Source organism: Labeo rohita, chromosome 23 (assembly GCF_022985175.1).
Source record: "Labeo rohita strain BAU-BD-2019 chromosome 23, IGBB_LRoh.1.0, whole genome shotgun sequence".
Lineage (NCBI taxonomy): Eukaryota > Metazoa > Chordata > Actinopteri > Cypriniformes > Cyprinidae > Labeo > Labeo rohita.
The window spans coordinates 10,361,819-10,380,280 of NC_066891.1; the positions used below are offsets into that span (position 1 = coordinate 10,361,819).

The following is an 18,462-nucleotide window of genomic DNA, read 5'->3' on the forward strand; positions in this document are numbered from 1 at the left end:
TTTATTAACGAACTGTTCTAAAGAACCGATTCGCTGAAATGAGTCAAACTCACCTGCACATACATAGTATTTGTTGACCATGGCAGTCAAACGCATAAAACTATAGTGCTTTTTGTAAATAACCCTTGATAATAGTGTTTACTAAATAACACTATTTTATAATAACACCATAATAGTATGTATGTCTAACTGCAAAACAGTTTCACTGTTTGGTCGCTCCGCATGACGACCAAACACATCGCGTCAATTGTGTGACTCCGCCCCCAGCGCCTCGCCAATCGATTGGCCCCGCCCCCTTTTCAAGTATTTCCTTCACATGTGCGTTTCTAAACCCGACGAGTCTGTCCGCAGATGCTGCTGCTGATACCGAGCTAGAGCTGTGGATTATTGCACAAGAGAGCAGGCTGGTGCCGAGTGGGTGGCTTTTCACCCACACTCAGTACTTTTCATCTCTCGCTTTTCTTTCATCTACTGTTGCTTTCTTATTGAGTGACACGCGGACTATGAAAAATATGACTTTTCGACGCGTAAAGAAGCTGAACTCAAACGAGCCGGACAGCGGGTCCTTGTGTAATGACAGTGGGGAGATCTACTTTACGTCCTCCAAATCGGAAAGCTGTGGGACTGTGGATCGTGGACCCTCAAACTCCGCCGAGCTTTATAATTATAAGACCCTCGCTTACTCTGGAGGGACCTTACCTAGGAACTTTAAAAAGGTTAGAGAATTTGTTTTGAATCTCAAGATTCAGTTTGATGTGTTTGACTCTTTAAAAGTGTTTATATGGACGCTGGCGAAATAATAATAAATATATTTAGTCATAAATGTTACATACGTGGGATTCTGTTTACTTACTTTTGATTCCCTTCTGGGGAAAAACCTTTTTAGTCCAGCCTAAGATTATTTAATAGTCTTAGTCATCCAACCCATGATCAGAAAGGTGTTTGGGATGGTTTTGAAGGCACTTGGTCAGGTTGGAAGACCATCCTAAACCATCTTCGGCTGTTTTTTGAGCAATTATGGCTTAGTCAAGCTATTATAATAACCTGATATTGAGTGCAGATGCTTATTTAGAAAATCTGATTCGGAATAATCTTACACCATCTTAAGTTGGTCTCACAGCTTTGATGAACTTGGGAGAACACCTAAGACCAGTAAGACCTTCAGCAAAGCTTAGCTGTAGTTTCCACAGTGTGTTACTGAGTTAAAACTGAACTCACTCTTCATATCTCAAATATCAGCTACTGTTGTCAGAGCTTTAGAAGTAATATTAGACGTTTGCCTCTTTATATCTTGCCCTCTATGCATGAACATCTTGAATATATTGCTTGGTGTTGTCTGGACTTAATTAAGCAGAGAAACAACAGTCCTGTGATGAATTTGCTTTGATTAGAACCAGCAGTGTGCATGCAACACTCAAGTTTGATTAGTCTGAAGGCACACAAGTTGAGCTCCACCTCTCTTATTAACTTTTACATGCCGGCATCATTGGATGTAACAGTATAGAAGGATCGTATGTGGTCTTGGAGTAGCCTTGTAGCCTTATTAACACACCTGATTCATATTCTCAGTTCAATGTTTGATCCTCTGGGTATGAGACATTCAAAATGTGCAATGCTGAGCACTCCAAGATTAAGTTAGGTTAAGATAGTTAGACTCAATTAGGTAGTCAATTAGACTATGAATTTTGTCTTGAATGGCTCAAGCAGTTCACTTCACTTCACTTGGCATGTAAAGAACTTCTTGATCTGCGCTCATTCACACCTGTCCCTCAGTGTCCATCTGTGACGGTTTCTCTGAAGAACCTCATTTGAATGTATACGTGTGAGCAGTCAAGCAGAACTTCAGAAGTGGCTACACTTGTTCACTTCTGCGTGACTCTGAATCATTATTTTTCATGCAACACAAGCGATAATTCATTTCATGCCACAGAAAGTAAAAATTGACTGATATTCATTCAACTTTTACTACTGCATAGTTTAATAGTTCAGTGGTAAAATCACCTTTTTTTTTTTCTGAACAAGGTCAAAGGTTGTATGCTCAAGTCTTCCACCATTCCTTCCAAATCCAAAGAGAGACATTCATCTCCTGCTCATTTCTACAACGGGCAAAAGCAGTTGCTCTCTTGGGTTTGGACCATACAGATGTGATGCTTGATGCTTGGTTCTGGCCCTTGGGTTTACACACGCCGAAGTGTGTTTCATGGTCACTCATGGTGTAAAGTGTTTCCTGGTGTCTTTGGACCACCCACACACAGGTCTGACTGTAAACAGCTTGTACGTGTCCCTGCTGAATTCTGGGCCTGCTCTTTTACAGTCTGCCTCCTGTGTGGCCAGCCAGGCCATTTTATGGATCCTGACCAAGTGTCCGGGGCAGTGAAGGAACCCCCTCTGGATTGTCTTTGACCTTTGAGGTGTGCAACTGAATTTACTGCAGAATTGATAAAGCCTGAGTGACCAGGGGTCAGCATAGATGTGTTGTTGTCCATGTAATGAAATGGCTTTTGAAATTCAAATAGGTCTGATACGATCTCAGTATTTCCTGGTAGCTGTCTGGTGGCAATCAAAACTACATCTATAATCTAGTATACCATTACTGTCATTCATTTCCAAACATGTATGACTCCTCCTCAGTGTTTTGTTTATTTTGTTTTACTTTAGTTTTAATTTTACTTTTATGTTTTTGTTGTAGTTTTAGTTCTCTGTATGTATCCATGCATTCGAAGTCAATGACGTCCAATGTTTTGTGGGTGAGTAAATGATGACAGTTTTCATTTTTGGGTGAACTAACCCTTTAAAGGGCAAGTTCACCTAAAAAATGAAAATCCTTTCATTAATTACTCACTCTCTTGTTGTTCCAAACCTGTAAAACCTTTGTTTATCTTTGGAACACAAATTAAGATGTTTTTGATGAAATCCTTTCCGACCCTGCTTAGTTCATAAAATTACAATTGAACCAGGTCAGAAAGCTCTCGGATTTCATAAAAATATATTAATTTGTAGGTATGTAACAGTATTATCAATACTGTGGTATCGCGATCGTAAAACTGTCTTGATATCGTTGTGGTCACATGACGATATGAAATGATAGGAAATGAAAGTGTAGATTTTTTTTCAATAAATTTAAACTTCTTATTCTAACATAAAAGGTCTTTAAAGTTGTGTTTTGGGCTATTATGCTTTGGCACAGTATCTGTCAAACGAACTAAAACCAAAAGCACAATATGGCTTAACCCCTTTAAGAAGTCTGTTTTTGCTGCGCATTTCAAAGCGAAGCACGCATTTCGTTCAGGTGATCCTCTCGTGATCCGGTATTTTCCACGGCTCAGAACGACTCAGTTCACAGTGAATGCAGTGATCTAGTTTATTGCATATGCTGTGACTTTAGCGTGCGTTTGGGAACGCAGCAGCCATCAGTTATGCTTTTATTTTTATGGCAGATGATTACACTTCACTACATTTGTAGTGAAACGTCTTTGAAGGCCTATTTTCACTAAAGCTGGAGTTTTCCGTCTTCCATCAGAATAAAAGCTCTATTGCATTTCAGTCAAAATAAAAGCTTAAAAATGCAGAATGAATTGCTGACAGCTAGCGGTTTAAATAGATAATGTTATTGCCGTCCAAATTCAAAATATCTCTTTCAGCTGTATAAATTGGGAAATAAATATAGTAATTTCCATACTGTAGTGTAAAGCAAAAACAATATACCTATGAAATATTAATTTTCATTTATTTTACAGTCCAACTATTTTACAATATATGGCCATTACTGTTATAGGAACAATAATAATATAACATTTATTCCTTATATTCTAATTTGTTTGGCTTCCTAAAACACCAGTGTGAACGTAATATCAACTGAGAGCGTGTACTCAAATAAAAAGAGGGTTGAGTCCCCTTTAAAGTTTAGGTACAAGTCAATTCTTTTTTTTTTTTTTTTTCTGACTTAAGTTTTCTTAGTTAAGAACATGGGTTGAAGCTCTTAATTTTGAACTGTGGCAAACAGAAAATAAAAAATCCTTAAAAAATGTGCAAAATAGTCCATTTGACAGAATAATGTAACTATTAAAATGTTTCATTTTTTTGCAAGTCATTTGAATATTTATTTGCAATAAATATCATATTGTGGACTTCATACCGACATATTATCGTATTGTAAGATTTTGATATCATTACATCCCTGTTCGTTTGTGTTCCGAAGATGAACAAAGGTCTTACTGGTTTGGAACGACATGAGGGTGAATAATTAATGACAGTTCATTTTTGGGTGAACTGTCCCTTTAAGACAATGGTGCTGTTTACAAATTTGAACTTTTAGATGAACTTAAATTCAAATAATTTGTAAATTATTTGAATTAAAGCAGAATGACCGCAATGTGTGGCATTTTAAGGTCAAAAACAATGGCTCCTTCACAGTTGCTTTACTCAAAACTAGCCAGGAACATTTAAATGTTGTATTTAATTTGCGGAAATTAGCCTTAAACAAAGCTTACTTACAGTGGAGTACTACACGACAAGCCTTTGGATTGTAGGGCAGGGTTTCTGAACAGCTCTCTGTATCTGGACTCCTACACTTTGCGTGAACGCCGGGCCACAACAGGGTATTGTGCGGCCGAGAGCTTTGCTACCCCATCCAACTGCCCCCAAGGGACCCTCTTAGTTACATGGAAATAAATGAAGTCATTGAGGGGGGACCCTACGACAATTCTCAAAGTGTACGAAAATAAAGAAAGGCAACGTTTTACTAGCTTTGGAGGGTTTGTGTACAAAGTGCACTTTGTGGGAAGCTGAAGCTGTCGAGGTTGAGGTATGGCCCGATTGAATGGGCGTCTGTAAGAGCGGGCGCAATATGAATGAATTCTTATGTCCGTTGCACAGTTTGGGTTGGGTTTTCAGTGTTATCAGCCTGAACATCAGTGCAGTTGTTAGCACATGACAAAACTTGTATTCGCCAACCTGGCTGCATCTTAGATCTCCTTGTGATAATTTCAGAGACGCTTGCAGCGATAAGTTTACCTAGTCTGGAGATAAAATAAGATCAGAAAACTGCGACAGAAACGGTTAACCGAAAGCGGCAGACAGACATGCATTTCAGGTTCTGTCTGTGATGTGGTCTGTGCTGTTAAACAGCATAAGTGTGAAATGAACACGCTGCACAACCTACAGCTCAGACTTTGGGAAAAGACCTATTGATCAGGGGGACGTTCCAAAGGTCACAAACACTCATTCTCTTTCTCTCTTGTTGTCTTTCTGTTCTCCTTTCTTGTGAAGCAGAATGGTGGGCTGCAAAAATGGAAGCCCCTTTCGCACTCTCCAGAACCACAAAGGTAAGATTGACACTGCTTGTCTTCCACCTACACAAATTTGATTGGTGCATGCGTCATTGTTATTTCCTTAAAATAAACTCTATTTATTGCGACAGTTATGAAAACGTCAGACCCTAGTCATTCACGCCTTTCCAAGGTGTCATGGAATAAAAATATTCTGCCTTAAACAACCACAATTATAGATTTATACTGTATTAAATGGGCATTTTGAAGGACAGAATGCATGCAGTGACGCCTGAATGAATAAAAAACGAGAGTGCTTTGATAGGCCAGATGGTCAGATGCGATGTTTCTTCACTGTATGCATCTCTTTATTGTTTAGTATATGCGTATGCATAATTCATGATTGCCTAATGATGAATGAGTGCTTTCAGAAAACAAGACTCTTGTCATGTCATGGTATTTATAATGGACATGTTTGAATCCCAAGATTGCTCAATTGTCTAGACAACTACTATTATCCCAACAGAAGTCATATTTGGTTCAAAATGCACCTGTGTGGTAACCATTCATGCCTTGAGGCTGTAATTGAGAACTGTAAAAACACAAAATGTAAAACAGTATGAAACTGAAAGCACACTGAAAGCATACTTAGAAAATGAGCTGTTCAGATGTCACACCCAAATTAAAAAAAAAAAACTTTGTTTTTTTTTTTTTAAACACTTGCTATTACGCCACACAGACGTATTCTCCAAAACGGCAGCATCATGCGGTTGATTATGCGTTTCCTCTGTGTCTCTTTCATCATTCATGTTCCTCTAAGCACTGACCATCAGTCAAGGTCATAGATTGAGACAAAACCGCTCTCAACGACACTTTACTAAGACCGTCTCTGTACAGCAGACATTTTTTTTTTGTTCATATTAACACAGAATACCCTCTATTTTGGTTTTTCCTTTCAGGAAAACAGTGATCCTGATGAAGAAAGAAGAGGAGGCCTTTGGCTTCGAGATCCAGGTAAAAGCAATTTAGAAACTCAGTCACAGTGTGAGACTTATCTGTGGTAAATAATGTAAAACCTTTCTAAAATGACTTGGCTTGTACATGTGGGTGAGTTAAATTAAAGTTAAGACCTTGGATGAAGGATCTGTTCATGGTTAAATAGCTGTTATGTTCAGGCGATGACACCAGTGTTTATTTGATCTCATGTTAACAGAAACAAGTATTAGCTAAGGTTTATCCAACTTGTGACAGAATCGAAAATACCTCTTAGTGTGAGAACCAACTTGTAATTTGTTCACTTTATCAATGGCCTATTTATTTATCAAAGCAGTATGTCATTTGTTCCGACATGTGTACCAGATAGCTAGATTATATTTAGTAATGTATAATAGTTCAGATCCAGGATAGAGGACCCCTCCTTTCCTGCCATGTCCTCTAGTACAGGATATGACATCAAGTTTCTGTCACATGAGAGGCAACATATCCAGAAATGAATTGTTTTCTAGGATGGCGTGCTGTAGACAACATTGTTTTCGGAGTCGTTCGGCAGCGGGGATACGGTTGGCCGTATCTACTATGTAAATATGTCTGTACTTTGCATCTCCTGAGGCGCTCAGTGTCTCAGAGATTGGTGTAAACGGTTGGAGTGTATGGGAAGAGGAAGGAAACAGACTATTCCAGACATTTGAAAACACTTTACGAATGATTCACGTTTCAGAGATGTTTGTAAATTTGCATGCTTTTTTTCTTGTTTTAAATGTAGTCTGCGTGTTTATTGGAAGTCTGGGCCAAATTGCAATTTGAGAGGTTTTTCTTAAAGGGACAGCTCACCCAAAAAAGGATGTTTTCGAAATGTACTCATCCTCATAATATTTGAAAACCGCATGACTTGGTTATTCGTAGCAGAATGAGAATGTCAGAGCTGTTTTTTTTCCATACAGTGAAAGTGAATGGTGACTCACTGTCAAACAAGATTTTCAGTGAATACCGGCTGAAATGTTTGTATATTCCTCATACAAAGTTGGTTAATTAAATGGCTTAAGAAGACTTAAAAGGATAGTTCACCCAAAAATTAAAATTCTGGCATTAATTACTCACCCTCATGTCGTTCCAAACCTGTAAGACCTTTGTTCATCTTCAGAACACAAATTAAGATATTTTTTTCTGACCCTGTATAGACAGCAACGCTACCATATTCAAGGCCCAGAAAGGTAGTAAGGACATCATTAAAATAGTCCATGTGACATCATTAATTTTATGAAGCTACAAGATACTTTTTTTGTGCACAAAGAAAACAAAATAACGACTTTATTCATCAATTTCTTCTCTTCTAGTTGCGGTCTATGCAGGGTCAGAAAGCTCTTGGATTTCATTAAAATATCTTAATTTGTGTTCTGAAGATGAACAAAGGTCTTACAGGTTTGGAACGACATGAGGGTGAGTAATTAATGACAGATGTTTGAACTATCTCTGTAAACGGCACGCAAACTTTTTTTGTCAGTCCCCATTCACTTTTATTGTAACAGTAAAGAGCAGCATTAGCATTCTACAAAACATCTCTTTTTGTGCTCTACTGAATGAAGTCAGTCATTGGGGTTTGTAACAACACATGGCTGAGTAAGTGATGACAGAACCTTCATATTTGAGTAAACTATCCCTTTAAGACCGCCTTCATGAAGAGTCATCCAGAGTTTAGTCAGATTCACCTTTTTGTTTTTGATAGAATGAGGTTTAACAGTATTCTCAACTCACAAAGCTGTTAACCTCAACAACTGCTTTGGGTTTCAGTATGGGAAGTAAGCAGCAACACCAGTCATCCTCAAAGCTACTGAAATAAGGCATTCCTACGCATGTTACACTCTCAAGAAATTGTCATTCATTGCGAAAGTGAATATCGTGAGAGCATCTTAGAGCCGCAATGTGTTTCTGTGGTGACTGATGAAAACATTTCACGCCACAGTAAACATTTAGGCTTCACGGCCGTCAGGAAACTAAGATGCTCATTTGAATCTGCACACGTCCATGAACCAAAGTACCACTGATACCGGAGGCACCAACATGCAAATAGCTTCAGTGTATCAGCGTGTGCGTTTCGACGTGAGCTACTGATTACTGTTATAATGGAAACAGAAGTTGATGTTTTGCATATCAACAGTCTCACCAAGTCTCTTCCTGTTCGGTTTTAAACTTCTCTTGCTGTGTAAAAGTGCATGGTGTTCTTAAAGAGACAGTTCACACAAAAATTTAATTTCGGTCATTAATTATTCATCCTCATGTCGTTTCAAAACTGTAAGACTTTCGTTCATCTTCAGAACACAAATTAAGATATTTTTGATGAAATCCGAAAGCTTTCTGACCCTGCATAAACTGTAATGAAACTACATTTAAGGCTGAGAAAGGTAGTAAGGACATTGTTAAAATAGTCTGTGTGACATCAGTGGTTTAACCTTAATGTTATGAAGGTACTAGAATACTTTTAGTGCGCAAAGAAAACAAAAATAACAACTTTATTCATAATTTTTGGGTGAAATAACACTTTAACGCTGAATCAATTCTCTGAAATATCTCACACCACTACGATGCGTTATAGCCACTTTATATCATAACAGTTTACACAGAGATCTAGTTGCTAGTCCTTCAGCTGAAGTTGTTTTATTGCAAAGCGGATAAACTGACATGATTTTACTGGCGTGACCTACATTTTATTGCTACTATTGAAATTACTTCCCTTTTTTTACATATTATCCGCCCATTTTGCAAACTGCTTGTCGTATGTAGTGTAGCTGATACATTTTGTATTAATTTGTATTAAATGATATTACATATGATTAAATCGTATTAAATCATATTACATGTCATCCATCAATTCAGCGCTTTATAATATTATATATGACCCTGGACATACATTGTATGTCTTTCTTTTATGCCAAAAGTCAGTAGGATATTAAGTAAATATCATGTTCCATGAAGATATTTTGTAAATTTCTTAATGTAAATGTATCAACGTAAAAAAAATTTTTTATTGGTAATATGTATTAAGACCTTCATTTGAACAACTTTAAAGTGATTTTTCTCAATATTTTTCTTTTTTTTTAAATTAATTTATTTTTTGCACCCTCAGGTGCCTCCAGATTTTCAAACAGTTTGAAAATATCTCAGTCGAATATTGTCCTACCCTAACAAACCATACCATCAATAGAAAGCTTATTTATTCAGCTTTTAGGTGATGTTTAAATCTTAATTTTTAAAAAAAAGATAGACCCTTATGACTGGTTTCGTGGTCCAGAGTCACATATTTTATGATGTTATCCAGCCATTTTGCAAACCACTTGTCCCATGTAGAGTTACTGACATGATATCCATTCATCTTATAATATAATGTATTCCAAGTAAATGTAACTTGCTCCACTTCTGAAAAACTTCAATTAATTCGGAAATTGCCACATTACAGAAGTAAAATGGGTTTGACACCAAGTAAACTGGCTGTCCATTTCTAACTCTCAGAAATGGTGTTAAAATGTAAACTGCTGATTAGCCAAACATTTTTGTAACCCTCGGCCAGATGGCTTGGAGTGGTTTAGTGGTGATGACCTGTATATACAGTTCAAACATCGAAACAACAACAAAGCCCAGCGTTTCAAATGGCCCAGTTTCGGTGTGGCTTGTTTATCAAGGATGTTTGCATGTGCATAAACCACCTGGAGCTATCCCTCACGTTCAGCATCTTTTAAGCCATTGAGTCTGTCAGTCAGTCTTTGTGAAGCCGCACAGGTCAACATTCTAGTCATTGAGCACATTATGGTGTTAAGCCACCGTGGAAACACAAGCAGACTTGATTTAGCAACGCTACGTTGAACAATAGGCCACGGCATTCATAAAAATGGCACACCTTTGCTAGCTAGCATATGACTCGTTTTGTTTACTTTAATATAATCTGGTTGCAGATCTATAAATAATGTAACCCATGCAGAAGAGACTGCTTTGTTTACTGTCTGTTTTTTTTTTTTTTATTGTGTGTGTCTGCAGACATACGGGCTACATCACCAAAGTGAGAACTCCGTAGAGATGTGCACGTTTGTTTGCAAAGTCCACGAAGACAGTCCTGCCCAACTTGCAGGCCTTAAAGTCGGTAAGTGTGCTCACATTAACACCACCCTTTATGTTTGCTCAGTAATTCCCGCTCTAAACTGGCATTTGACACATAGGCTTGAATATTCAGACTGGTCCTTGGGGTCACAGGGAGTGCGTTTTAAAGCATAACAAGGAGCGGTTTCCTTCATCTGCTTCTTGAACATCCAGTTTTGTAGTAAAATGAGTCTGTGTGAATAGGAGTAATATTTCAGAAGGCTTGCTTTCTCACTTGGAGATCTCATCAATCTGTCAACACCATGACAGTTGAGTGGCAGCCCTGCTGTTTAAGCAAGAGGAAATATCACACAGCAGCACCCACGTAGACTATACATGGATTTTTTTACTCTTTCAAACTGTAAAACCGGATACTGTCAAGTCACCCTGTGGCTTCTTTGTAGGCTGCATGTTTATACACAAAGGTTATTTTCTGAACATCATTTCCTTTTTGTTTTAGAAAGCTCTTACTGTACTTGGCTTGAATCTTTTACTTGGCATTAATGAAAAGGAGCTGTTAAATTCATAGTCTGAAATATCTGGAAGATCGTTTTGAGCCATGAGTTCCCTTAGGAATATCTAAAAGTGTTTAAAAAAAAAAAAAAAAAGTGTATGTGTGTGTGCATATATATATATATATATATATATATATATATAGATATAGATATAGATATAGATATAGATATATATAGATATATAGATATATATAGATAGATATATAGATATATAGATATATAGATATATAGATATATATAGATATAGATATATATATATATATATATATATATATATATATGATGTAGATGTAGATATATAGATATAGATATATAGATATCTAGATCTAGATATAGATGTATAGATCAGAGATAAAGAGAAACTCATACTCAGAGTTGCTCTGTGCATTACGTTTTAAAATATCTCTTTTCTGTTTTGATATATTTTATGATGTAACTTTTCCTTTGTTTCCTCAATTTTTTTTTTTTTTTTTTTTTTTTTTTGATTAATTTTATGGAGAAAAGATGCATTCAATTTTAGTTTTCTTTAAAAAACAAAACATGCTGACCACAAAGTTTGCATTTATGGTAGTTTTTACTCCTTATTGAAACTTGCCACTTTATTTAGAGTTCAGAGAGCAGGTTGAAGTGTAGAACAAATGTTTTTTCTAAAAATACATGTCATTGTCCCATAATGCCCTATACAGGCTTTTATGAATTGTTAACACTTGTCAGAAATTTTATATGCAGAATCTGCATTCTTCTCTAGTCTCAAACAGAAGAAACAGTTCTGCATCTAAAATAGCCGTTGCTCTGTTCTGGAATCAGCTGATCTTCTCTAAAGTCTGAAATATAACAATTACGACTCATAGATAAACTGATGTCAGATCAGAGGTAAAAAGGAACTCCTACTCAGAGTTGCTGTGTGCATTACATTTTAAAATAACTGTTTTCTGTTTTGATATATCCTAAAATGTAACCTTTCCTGTGTTTCCTCAAATATAAATAAATAAATAAATAAATAAATAAATAAAAAAAAATATATATATATATAGTTCAGAGAGCAGGTTGAAGTGTAGAACAAATGTTTTTTCTAAAAATACATGTCATTGTCCCATAATGCCCTATACAGGCTTTTATGAATTGTTAACAAGTGTCAGAAATTTAATATGCAGAATCTGCATTCTTCTCTAGTCTCAAACAGAAGAAACAGTTCTGCATTTAAAATAGCCATTTGCTCTGTTCTGGGATCAGTTGATCTTCTCTAAAGTCTGAAATATAACAATTACGACTCATAGATAAACTGATTTCAGACTGATGTCAGATCAGAGGTAAAAAGGAACTCCTACTGTGTGTATTACATTTTAAAATAACTTTTCTGTTTTGATATATTTTATAATGTAACTTTTCCTGTGTTTCCTCAGTTTTTTTTGGATACATTTTAATTTTCTCAATTATTATTATTTTCTTTAAAAAAACAAAACCTACTGACCACAAAGTTTAGAATTTGCATTTATGGTAGTTTTTACTCCTTACAGAAACTTCTTAGCTACTTTATTTAGAATTTCGAGAGCAAGTTGACACATACAACACGTGTTTTTTTCTAAAAATACATGTGTCATTGTCCCATAATGCTCTAGTCAGGCTTTTATGAATTAACACGTGTCAGATATTTTATATGCAGAATTTGCATTCTTTTCTATAGTCTCAAAGAGAACAAACAGTTCTGCATCTAAAATACCCGTTTGCTCTGTTCTGGGATCAGTGGATCTTCTCTAAAGTCTAAAAATATAACAATTACGACTTGTAGACAAACTGATGTCAGATCAGAGGTAAAGAGGAACTCCTACACCGAGTTGCTGTGCGTGTGTGTGTTGGTTTCGCTTCCTGCATTCCCTGCATGCTTTGCGCTATTGTCTTTTTTGGCCCGTCTCTCAAAAGCACATGATCTCATCGTTCTTAGACAAGAAAACCCAAAACTCTCCAAGGAGAAAAGGAATTGTTTCATTACATATTGATGTGCACAATCCAGACTGTATCATGCAGATGTTTAAAAACACTTTAGTAAAATATCTTCCAAAAATCCTCCTAGTTGATTTTGTAATAGAGAAAAACACCCATGTTATTACATCAAATAGGATTGTTTTGAGTGCGTTTCTGGAAGTGAAAAACAGTAGTGAGTGTATGAGTTGACTTTTTATGAATTGTGAATTTTTATATTCATGTTGTTCCAAACCTGTGACCATTTAAGTGGAACAGAAAAGGAGATGTTTAGCAGAGTGTTCATGCTGCTCTTTTCCATACAATGAAAGTGGATGGTGACCTTTTAAATGTTCAGAAGCCGTTTAATAAGCCTCTGAGAGGAACCAGCTGAAATTGAATGTGTTCACTGAATACATTTTCTATGAATTCTTGAGTAGCAGAGTTGGTCACCATTCGCTTTTGCTGTGTGGAAACGGGAGCTGGGAAGTGTTCCTTAGAAAAAAGAAAGTCAGTAAATGATAAAGTTTTGGTTGAACTATCCATTTAAAGCCAATACACAAAATATACAATGTCCAATCAGATCTGTTCTGAGTTTAACACACTTCTCTTGGGTTTGCAGGAGACACGATCGCCAGCGTGAATGACACTTCGGTTGAAGGCTTTCGCCATAAAGATATCGTCCAGCTCATTAAATCATCAGGGAACAGCATTAGGTATGTAGATATTTAACGCTCTACCATTTAAACGAGCGTTTAAACACTTTGTACTCAAAGTAGAATGGAAGTTTAAATTTTAAAGTTTAAATTAAAACTGTTCCAAGTGTACCTGTGGTCTTTTTTGATTATCGTGAAAAATTAAACCTGCTATTACTTGATTGGAACCACACTCTCCTTCCCTCCTTTTATTTCCTGTTTAATAAAAGATGAAAGACCAGTGAAAATGAACCTCCATTTATAAAGTGTGGAGACTAGTGATGTGAACCACATGAATGCCTTCCCTCTCCACGGCTTTTAACCCAATTATTTCCACTTTTAAACACGGGGTTATGCTGTAAATGAGAAAGTTTACAGCAGCCCATTAAAAAGAGGTTCCCGCTTCATATCCATATCACCAATCCCGGTCCTGAAATGATGTACATTTGGGGGAAGGGGAGTTTTGTATTACCACTAAGCTCATATTCAGACACGTAATTCTGTTTTAAAGAGAACTTCGACTTTAATTGGTGTGTTTAATAGTTTGAGGCTTTGAAGTCTAATACCACACAATATAGGAAGTGACTGTCATGCAACTGTGTTGTTTTGTTCCTGTGTCTAGGCTAGAAACCGTCTACAGCGACTCTATACGAAAAGCAGAATTGGAAGCACGACTGCAGTATCTGAAGGTTAGTACATGTAAACCGAAATGCCCGTATCAAACAGCGTCTCGTATACGGAGACATTTACAAGCGTTGTAATGTAAGCCCAGCTTTAACACAGCTGTTTGGTCTGGCAACGAACACTAGCGCTGACCCCACCTGTTTCCTCTCACACCCCACCTGTTCCAGTGACAGGCCAGTCTTAATCCTCACATACCACAGTACAGCTGACATAGCGTGGTCTGAAATGAAGCAAAGCACATTTTTACATTCCTTACAACATTCTCATTGGTGAAAGAAAATGCCTAAGCCATCAAGTTTAAATACAACTATAATACAGTTTCATGTTGGTTGTCACTTCTGTGGTATTTGAGAGACATGTTTTGGCTTTTATCAGGGTTGAAAGAACAAAAGTGTGTTTTTTTTTTTTTTTTTTTTTTGTTTTAATACAACTGATTTAAAAATCAAACAAATATCCACCTTTTTCTTTAACGTGGAAGTAAACCTATGGGTTGCACTACAAACCAGTATGTGCATAATTAAGATAATAAGGTAGAATACAACAATTTGCAATATCAAGCAGCAAAACAAGTGATTTTGTACAGCTAAAAATAGCTGGACGTGGATGAGACAGGAAGCCAGACCCATAAAATTAATTTAGATTACCAGTACCACTCTTTTCAGTTGTTGTTATTATTAACTATTAACTAAAACTGATACAAAATAATTTAATTTAAATAGCTTAAACAAAAAATATAAATATTAAAAGAAACATATTTTATTTAGTTGTTACAGCTACATTTTATTTATTTATTTATTTTTTGTTTTTTTGTTTTAATTACCCAAACTCAAATAATAGATTAAAGCTAAACAGAACTATTTAAAAAAATGTTTTAATCATATGTTAATTTTAACAAATCTTGTATAATTTTAAAGGCACACAACTAAATTTTTATAACCTAAAGCTAACATTAAAATGAAAACTGAAAAAATAATTCAAATTGTTCTATTCATCATTTTATGAAAATAATTGATTTAAAAAATGCACATACTCTGCAGTAAGTTCAAATTTGATGGCTTGATGCGAGAAGTAGCGATAGAGAACTAAGAGCTGTCTGACCTCACTGACCACACACTTCCCTGTTCTCGATGATGATGGGAAAAAGCAAATGAACAGACTAGCCGAATGACACATGAAATGACTCTTATTGTGGGTTTTTTTGTTTTTTATGTTGTTTTTTAAGTTTTTTTTTTTTTTTTTTTTTTTTTGTCTCTCCAGCAAACCCTGCATGAGAAATGGGATGAGTACAGATCTCTAATGGTGCAAGAGCAGCGGTTAGTGCATGGTGAGTTTTTAGCACATGATAGCCATCTCACTAAACCAGGCCTTTGAATGACACATTCCCCTCCTGTTGTTTCAATAACGTATGAAGGTTATACGTTATGCCTGACATTTGAGCACTTCTGCATGTATTTGTATCGCACAAAACGCTTCTTGTTAGCAAAATGTTGTGATAAGACACCTTAAAGAGAAACTTATTTAGAAGCAGATGTTAGTTTTTTCAGTGTGATTGAAGATCAAACTAAATGCCTTAGTGTAGCAACACCGTATTTTAACAGCCTACAGGATCTCTTAAAGACTTAATTTAAGTAATTTTCCTTTAAATCTGTTTTCACTCTCACAGGCATCGTCATGAGTGATGTGGCTGTGTATGAGTCTCTGGAGTCAGCCGGTGTGTACGGTAGCCTGGGCGCTCCGAGCCCTGCGGCCATGCGCGCGTTATGTGGCACCGGGAGCACGAGCAGCAGCATCAGCCGTCTTAGTGCCACCACAACTGAAGACGACCCACTCTACCAAACCTGCATCTTTCAGGGAGAACGTTCCAACAACGCCAGCATCGACGAGCTCGATGCAAACCAAGAGAAGACTCAAAGCGGTCGCCCACGCCTCATTCGACCCGCCAGCGAGCTCTTCACTACCGCCAAGACCACCCTGACCCGCAGCGCCAGCACACGCAGTTACCTGAGAGGCCCAGCGCTGTCGTCGACATCCTCAGTGCCTAACGGAGAAAAACAGCAGTGCGGAGGCTTCAGCACACTGCAGCGCAAACCCAAACAGAAGAGCTTCAGGCGGAGGCTGCTGAAGTACATTCCCGGACTAAACAGACCCCTGGAAGAGGAGGAAAGCAAACTGTGAGAAACAAAAGCGAACTGAGATTCAAAGACTCACTTAGCCAAAGACTAAATGTAAAGGAAACTGAAGACCAAAAGAGGAGGCCAAGATAAACCAAATAATCCAGTGATGATAAAATAGCATTTTTGATAGTTTCCTGAGAAAAATCAAAAGCCTGTTTGGTCAGGTTGGTAGTGTGCCAAAAGTTTCAAGGCCAAACGATTGGTTGGGCAACTTAAATATTCGTTATAGACTTGAAGTATTCAAATTTGTCTGAAATGCTGAGAGTAGATGTGGATGTATGTATGTTAGTTGCTGGAATATTGTTTGAAATTCTGTAACAAGTTAACAAGATGTGGACCAGTGTGTCTTAATCGCTCCTTAAACAACTCCTTTAACTAGTTTATTAACATTGTCTAACTTTATTTCCTGGTGCATATTTTGCACCTAAATCGAGAAGCAAACGTTTGTACATATTTTGTTAATGTTTAAGTTATTTATTTAATGTTTATGTTCTGTGGTTTTATTTTTTTTTGTAATCTTGTCAATTGAAGATGTAAAAAATGAAGGATTTTTTTTTTTTTTATTATTTGATCATGTTTGAAAATACGTTGGTCCTGAAGGATATTTAAGAAGTGCCTTTTTGGCATGTTTGTGTAAATAACTTTTTGTGAAAATTGAAAATAAAAGGATGGTATTTTTCCCTCATAATTCCCCTCTTTTTTTTGTGTGCTTTCCCTGAAGTCCACTTAACACTAAACACAAGTGCTCTTATTGTCCAGATGTCTTTGATTTCTTTCCAAAATATTTTTCTTTGCACTTATGATACCGGCAGCTCATACAAAAGACTACACCCTAATGTGCTTTCCTAACCTCAAAAACAACATCTTCCTACGGGGCAGAGACTGTGTGTATTGTAATATGAATTGGTTGCATTCTTCTAATGCTGGACTTCAGACCTTCAATGATGTCAAACGAACTCATTGTAGGGAATGTGCGGATCGCTGTTAGGAATACGCATCGGAATGTGCATCCAAAGAGTGACCCCAGGATTCCAGGCCACAAGCCTCGATTCTCTTCCTTTAGGTCAGAGCTGAACCCTTGCCCTCTGCCTGCACACACAAACACATTCCCCCATGGTGCTCTGACAAGACACAAACCGCATCATCACCCCAGTGTCCCGCCTGACCTTCCAGGTCACAAAACACTCCCCCCCTCTATTTTCTCTCGCTCTCTTTACGTCGTTTCCCTTTTGTCTGCCTTCACAGCCGGTGCCCGTTACGTCAGAACCCCTTTGGATGTTCGCTGGTGTCAGTACCGCAGTGCACAGTTCCCTGTCTTGATTAGCTATTGTTTTGTCTTTGGTTACAGAGAAGGGTGTGTGGGTAACTTGTCAGCTTGTCACGTAATTGGGTTTTTAAGCAGATTTTGAAGGCTGAAGTCGTTTTATGCCATGACGAGTGTTTTAAGTCTGAATGCATAATTAGTTCGGATACAAGGGGACCCAAAGCAAAGCCATGAATGGGCCTTTTAGTTGTTGGGCAAAACAATGGGCTGACAGTGGGCTGTGTGCAATTAGCACGGCAGGAGAGATGGGAGCTTGGTAGAGATGGGACACTCAAGTTTGTTCATATGCATATTTATATCTTATTAGTCATGTTTGCTGAAGTAAGCATCACTATAATTATTGTTCTTAAGGTACAGTCACATTTTCGTTCATTTTCAATGATTTCTGTGTGAGCTATGCTTTATACCCTATTGACAACAACCAATGGACATTTTTAGCGTGCTGTTTTGCTCTTGTAGATGTTTACTGTGGTTTGATCTAAACCACTATCTCTAAGTGTGAAACTTCAGCGTGCAATTTGTTCTGTACCATTTGTGATATGGAATGATTCTTCATTTTCACTTTGGCCTACTAGATTTTTTATATATGCAATATTATATGCAATATTTGCTTTAGAGAAGCAACGTGATCCTGTGATCTGTTGGCGAATATCAATGTTAAAGACTTGAGAGTGGACTCCTTTTCTTGGGCCACTAAGCAACTGCTAAACAAACGCAAAA

General features: G+C 37.1%; 1 protein-coding gene across 2 annotated transcripts; it reads left to right on the forward strand.

Annotated features, from left to right (window-relative positions):
- The first annotated feature begins 317 nt into the window (after positions 1–317).
- Positions 318–16,805, forward strand: tamalin (trafficking regulator and scaffold protein tamalin). Of its 2 annotated transcripts, none has more exons than XM_051096626.1 (8): positions 318–716; positions 5,269–5,324; positions 6,227–6,281; positions 10,293–10,395; positions 13,488–13,581; positions 14,183–14,249; positions 15,502–15,568; positions 15,908–16,805. In XM_051096626.1, exons 1-8 carry the CDS (start codon positions 504–506, stop codon positions 16,417–16,419), a joined length of 1,167 nt encoding a protein of 388 aa, XP_050952583.1. In that variant the 5' UTR covers positions 318–503; the 3' UTR covers positions 16,420–16,805. The 2 variants fall into 2 exon arrangements, with proteins under 2 accessions (XP_050952583.1, XP_050952584.1); XM_051096627.1 differs by having other exon boundaries at positions 5,272–5,324.
- Positions 16,806–18,462: the final 1,657 nt, after the last annotated feature.

Coding starts and splice junctions, on each gene's coding strand:
- tamalin (XM_051096626.1), top strand. CDS start 504: ATGAAAAATATGACTTTTCGACGCGTAAAGAAGCTGAACTCAAACGAG. Junction 6,282..10,292: donor CCTTTGGCTTCGAGATCCAG/GTAAAAGCAATT, acceptor GTGTGTCTGCAG/ACATACGGGCTACATCACCA. Junction 10,396..13,487: donor ACTTGCAGGCCTTAAAGTCG/GTAAGTGTGCTC, acceptor TTGGGTTTGCAG/GAGACACGATCGCCAGCGTG.